General features: G+C 44.5%; 1 protein-coding gene across 1 annotated transcript; it reads left to right on the top strand.

Annotated features, from left to right (window-relative positions):
- The first annotated feature begins 512 nt into the window (after positions 1-512).
- On the top strand, positions 513-5,716 carry LOC119295786 (mannose-6-phosphate isomerase 1-like). The gene is made up of 4 exons (XM_037574254.1): positions 513-1,276; positions 2,460-2,672; positions 4,397-4,663; positions 5,066-5,716. Exons 1-4 carry the CDS (start codon positions 695-697, stop codon positions 5,384-5,386), a joined length of 1,383 nt encoding a protein of 460 aa, XP_037430151.1. The 5' UTR covers positions 513-694; the 3' UTR covers positions 5,387-5,716.
- Positions 5,717-6,048: the final 332 nt, after the last annotated feature.

Raw genomic sequence — 6,048 nt, 5'->3', positions numbered from 1 at the left:
TTCGCCCATGTCGTCGGTAGCCGTGGTCGCTGCAGGAGCAAGCAGAGAGGATCGGCGACTTCGACAATGACTACGATGATGATGACGGAGGAGTCGCCTGGCCAGCCCGGCATGGCCTATGAGGTCCTAATCTAAATTAAAGAATATCACCCGGTTTGTTTGAGTTTGAATCGAATTGGATCAATTTCGTTAAATTTCGTCTGTAATGCAACCGGACTAAACGATAGCTTTAAATGGCTGGCTCTCACATCCGTATCCGCAGACAGATTTATCCGTGTGTGAACGAATTGCCTATTGATTTGCGGGTCAGATTTGAAGATGCCCATATTCATCGTTCCACCGCGCCCACTGCCGGGTCGCGATCTAGTAGTCACTCACATGTGGTCCTTTCGAACCGGAGACACACTTAGGCTGACATGCGGGCCCAACGACCGCATCCGCAGCCTTCACACCGCAAACCGAGCCAAACTGCCGCGGTATGGCTACCATCCTCGCTTGACCCTTTCCGGCCTCACCTCTCGCTTTCGCCTCCCGTCGTCGTCGCCTCTTCCTTTCTTCTTCTTCTTCCCCTCACCGCTTCCGTTCGCATTTCCCTCCAGAAAACCCAACCGCGCAACTGCCCACTCGCCCCCCACCCAACGGCCGCGCAGACCAAATCCTCCTCCTTCCCGCCGACGACGCCCTCGCTGCCTCGATGGCGTCCTCCTCCACCGCCTCCTCCTCCGCCCAATTGGGGCTCGGCCTCGGGCTAGGGTTAGGCGCGATGGGTGGCCTGGGGCTCCTCCTCCCCGCCGACCGCGAACACGACCCGGAGCTGAAGCCGTGCTCTCCCCCCAAGGGCGTCCTACGGCTGCGCGGCGCCGTGCAGCACTACGAATGGGGCAGCCGCGGGGACGCCTCCCTCGTCGCTCGCCTCGCCGGCGAGACAGAGGAGGGCCGCCCCTGCGCCGAGCTCTGGATAGGCACCCACCCGGCTGCCCCGTCGTCGCTAGCATCCGACGACGGGGGCGCGGTCTCGCTCAGGGAGTGGCTGGCGCGCAACCCCGCTGCGCTCCTCGGCCGCGCCGTCACCGCGCGCTGGGACGGCGACCTCCCCTTCCTATTCAAGGTGCTCTCGGTGGCGAAGCCGCTCTCCATCCAGGCGCATCCGGACAGGGAGCTCGCCAGGGCGCTCCACGCGCTGCGCCCTACCACGTACCGCGACGCCAACCACAAGCCTGAGATGGCCGTTGCCGTCACCGAGTTCCGCGCCCTCTGCGGCTTCGTCAGCGTCCAGGTTTGTGCCCCTGCATTCCTTGCGTGCACGTACTGTTGAATCGCTGCTGTGTTGAATGGCCGATTCATTTCCATCTACGCTGATCTGCGATTGTTCTAATGGTTTGGTTGACCTGGAATTATTAATAGGGTCAGCTGATGCGTTGAGTTAGTTACTTAGCGAAGTTTGATGCGGTAGGTGGATTGTTTATTCGACGTGGCAAGCAGATTCCCAATATGATTCCTGATGGGTTGGTGGGATGAGCTGACCAATGTCAAAATACCAAGTGGGGTGTGGATCTGGCTGCTAACGAGTTTGATAATAATAATAGAGATTTGTAACTGTAGAATAGTGTAATTGCTCACTGACAGCCCAACGATCAAGGTCTGATTATTCGCAGAAGTATCATCTGCATTTAGGTGAGCAACCCTTGTTTCTTTTTTAGAAATTTTGTCAGAAGAAGAGTTTAAAAACAGAGTATGAACATGCTGGCAAATCACTTGCCTTCCATGAGGTACCGTGGTCCTTGTTCAGAAGACAGTGATGGCGTCCAGCAAGTTGTCCTGGATATGCCTCGGCGGCATTGGCACCTTAATTGTTGGCCCCATGCACACATTCTGTCCAAATCACATCCAGCGATGTGGTTGGAAAAGTTCGCTGGTTTGGTAGGTGGCAGGAAATTTATGGATAGTCAAAGCCGCTGTGCAATTGGCGTTGCCTGATGTTTGTTCGACTGAATTTGCTATGTGGCAATAGTTTTTTTATTGCATACCAGATGGGTAAATAAGGGTTATTAGGATAACTATTAGACTCTTGTAAAGTATTTACGGTGAAGTTTAGATTCTTGTTGGCTAAATGGTTAGTGTAGCTAAAGTATTGTAAGAGGCACTCCTCTTTTCTTGACTAATAATTAGATAGGTACGTTTAGGGAGGGAAGTATGGAGCAGAGAAACCTTTGCTATATTCATTTTGGAAGAACTATCCTGTTTCGTAGAAAGTACAGTTTGCCTCTTTTTAGATGCTTCAAATTCTATCTTGCATTGGTTATATTCTTCCAAAAAGGATGCATGGTGTTCCAGATAGTGCAAACACTCGGTTGTTGAAAATGTGGGCTATGATATTAACTATGAGCTTCTGGAACTGTAAGCAATTAACAGTCGATCATTTTAGAATCAAGTACTGATTTATTCATACTGTGGTCCAGGAGCTCAAGGATGTTTTGAGGACTGTACCTGAGGTTCGAATGTTAGTTGGCAAAGAAGATGTTGTGAAGCTTATGACTGCCAAAGAGCACGATGGAGGTATTGGAGTAAGGTCATATCTGCAATCAGCTTTTACTAAGCTAATGGCAACAAGCAAAGAAGCAGTTGCTGAAGCAATTTCCAAATTAAAGAGTCGCTTGAATGGGGAGATAAAGGTAAATATCTTTGCTGGGTTATTGGCATAGACAATTTCATGTTCATTTGAATTACCTATGATTGTGTTCACTGGGAGGTTGATGTCAGTATCTCTCGTTTCCTAGTGCTCTACTATCTGCAATTGTTTTGTCCATGTTTGTGTATCAACCATAAGCAGCTCCTCCATTTTTTATTTTCTTTCTTAACAATGGTGGAAGTGAAAGTCATAGGAAATGTCTAGGAAAAGCATAGTTGAATGCTACCTACCAGTCATGTAGGTCAATCTTGTCGTATATGACAGTAATTTTTTGAGACCTACACTTGGCTATTAAATGCTTTTGGTTAATTTTTTATTTATTTTTTGCTTTCCAGGTTCTTACAGTTCCAGTGTCTAAAAATTATTTTAGGCCAACTGTACAGTATAAAAAATATAGTAAATATGAGTAACTGATTTCATTCTTCTATGATATGTCTTTATATATGAAAATTGGTTATTTATGATGTACGATGATCCCTGCTAAGCATCCATAGCTGAATGGTTAAAGCGACCAACTCATAATTGGTAAATTTATCGGTTCAATTCCTGCTGGATGCACACGAATGGGAACGTTCCATAAGTCTATTGGAACTGACTCTCTATCCATGGAATCTCTGGAACTCAGAGAATAGGAGGGAAATTAGATTTATGGATGGAACCAAATATGCAGTATTTACAGAAAAATGTCTTGGGAAAGAGTCAATATACTTTTAGTGTTGAATCGGGTTTCACTAAGACAGAAATAAAACATTGGGCCGAACTCTTCTTTGGTGTAGGTAGCTGTGAATAGCTGTCGACTACCTGGAAAAGGTAGAACAATAGATCTGAATTTGAATTGTTACTTACTTGTCCTTAAAGACTGCACGTATAAACTATGTATGCGCTATGCTATAAATAAGTAAACATGAATTTTGATAGCTGCTTCAGAGTAACATCTCAATCCGCTGAAGGGAATGCATAAGTACCAATATTTATGGAGCTGCCCTGGTGGGAGTAGGATTGCTATAACTACGCACTAGTGTAGTTGATGGTTGTCTGGGAATAATTGATTTTGCTCTAGGATCCTACCTATGGAACACGTAGACACCGAAGAAGTATTCATTTCAACTCAAAAAGATTCTGGGAGTATTAAGCTGGGTATTTAATTTGGAAGGTGATGGTTGTGAATATTAACGATGAGACAATCAAGCTAACTAGGTAGTAATCATCGTTTGGTTGTAGCCACCAAAGCGATATCACTGCTTGCTGAAGCTAATTATTCAGTTATATCGTAGTGGGCAGCCAACATCATTTGGTAATGCATGTCCCAAGTATTCAGTACAAATTAGGTAGTTGAAAATCTCGCTAAGATACATGTAACTAGACTATTAACTTCTGCACTGCTGCTTTCCCTGTGGAGGAGTTTTCCTAATTGAAAATCTTATGAAGTTTTACTTTGCATACATGGAGCCAGTATATAATCTGAAAACTATTGCAAGCATAAGATATCTTTGTTATTGGTGTCTTTGTTCTTTTCCTCACAGCACATTGATTTATTTTCTGCTACTTTCATTTTGCTGTCTTGGTGTTACTTGAGTCAGGATCATCACACCATTAGGAATATACATATGCAGCTATTGCTGGTTTGAAGAAAAAGGTCAATATGTTTTGGAAAACCTAGAATTTGTAATTCAACTATTTGCACTGATAATGTCTTCTCCCATTCAGATTAGAACCTTTACAGAGAAGGAGCAACTAGTTTTATCACTAGAGCAGCAGTACCCAGGAGATGTTGGCGTTTTATCAGCATTTTTCTTTAACTATGTTAAGCTCAGCCCTGGTGAAGCACTTTACATTGGTGCCAACGAACCACATGCATATCTATCAGGAGAGTGTGTTGAATGCATGGCTACCTCAGACAATGTAATTCGTGCTGGTCTGACTCCTAAGTACAAAGATGTCCAAACTCTTTGCTCCATGCTGACATACAAGCAGGTTTGTTTTTTTGTGTTCCTTTCATTTGTACCTCTAGTGTCCTGTTTATAATCTCAATTCTTTTGGCATGCAGTTTCTTTATTTGCCATATTGTGTTCATTTTTGTCAGCATACAGCTTAGCATCATCTATCGGCAGTCAGTAGTGTTTCTGATTATTTTTTGCTGCAGGTTAATTGTAATAGGTTATTTTGTGACATGCTAGTGTGCTAAAATCGGTTGTTTGTAACATAGTTTAGCAATTAGAAGTGGTTTTCGAAAACATTTGGAGTTTGATCACATTGAGAGACTTTGGCTGGAATATCCGATGGGCCAATGAGGCTTTTACATATGTTGCTTAAATATTCTCTAAAACACTATGCTTTATTCCCTTAAGTAATACACATTTGATCTTGTGCATGCAGATGTTCCCCGAAATTTTGCAAGGTGTTCTGGTTCAGCCATATGTAATTCGTTACACACCCCCATTCGATGAGTTCGAAGTTGATCGCTACTTACTACCTCAAGGTGAATCGGTTACCATGTTACCAGTGCCTGGCCCATCCATCTTCCTCGTCATGACTGGGGAGGGCGAGATCCAGGCTGATGGCATGCCTGACGAAGGAGTAGCAAAGGAAGGGGATGTTTTCTTTGTGCTGGCACGCACGGAGGTGAAGCTTCACGCTTCTGGCCCTGGGTGCTTGCAGCTGTACAGAGCCGGAGTAAACAGCAGATTCTTCTGTTGACATGGATAACCCTCCAGATGGGTAATTTCAAGGGCCATGGTTGTTGCAAGAGGGATCACCCGGTGTTCGTACTATGTTACCAGGTTTTTACATGCACATCAAGAATACTGAACTTGTTGTAAGGTTAGTTAGCCAAAGTTTATCATAGTGTATAGGCAAGTCGAGAGTTGAGTCCATTCGTTCATATCTTAATCATGTTTACGTATTCATAGGCATCTAATTTTCAGTAAGCTGGGATGAGAAAATGCAGTCTGTAGTTGAGCTTCAACTATCTATATGTGTACATGGAAATTGGGAAGGAAAATTAATGCCTTGATATCTCGTGCTTAATAGTGTTCGAAAACGTTTCGTGCATGTGTTTGGTCCCAAGAGAGGTCTTTCCCTGCCTCATTGTAAAGGACCGATTAGTAGATCTCACGAGCAAGTAATACTAGGGCGCAGCTCAAAAAAAAAAAAAAAAAAACTAGGGCGAGGGATAAGGACGATGAAGGAGGAAAGCTTCTCGCTTCGCTAGTTTCAGTAACTAGTAGTAATGGTGTACGTGGAACACGTCCAATTCAATTGTACATTGGGGAGCTTTATGCCGTCGTTTTCCAGTCTGATTACTCTCTTCTTTCGCTACAGGATGATGCCTAAGGTTTGGCCTTGTTCAAAGGCATGAA

This window comes from Triticum dicoccoides, chromosome 4B (assembly GCF_002162155.2).
Source record: "Triticum dicoccoides isolate Atlit2015 ecotype Zavitan chromosome 4B, WEW_v2.0, whole genome shotgun sequence".
NCBI lineage: Eukaryota > Viridiplantae > Streptophyta > Magnoliopsida > Poales > Poaceae > Triticum > Triticum dicoccoides.
Note: the sequence above shows the minus strand (reverse complement) of the source record. Positions and strands in the feature narration are given on the sequence as shown.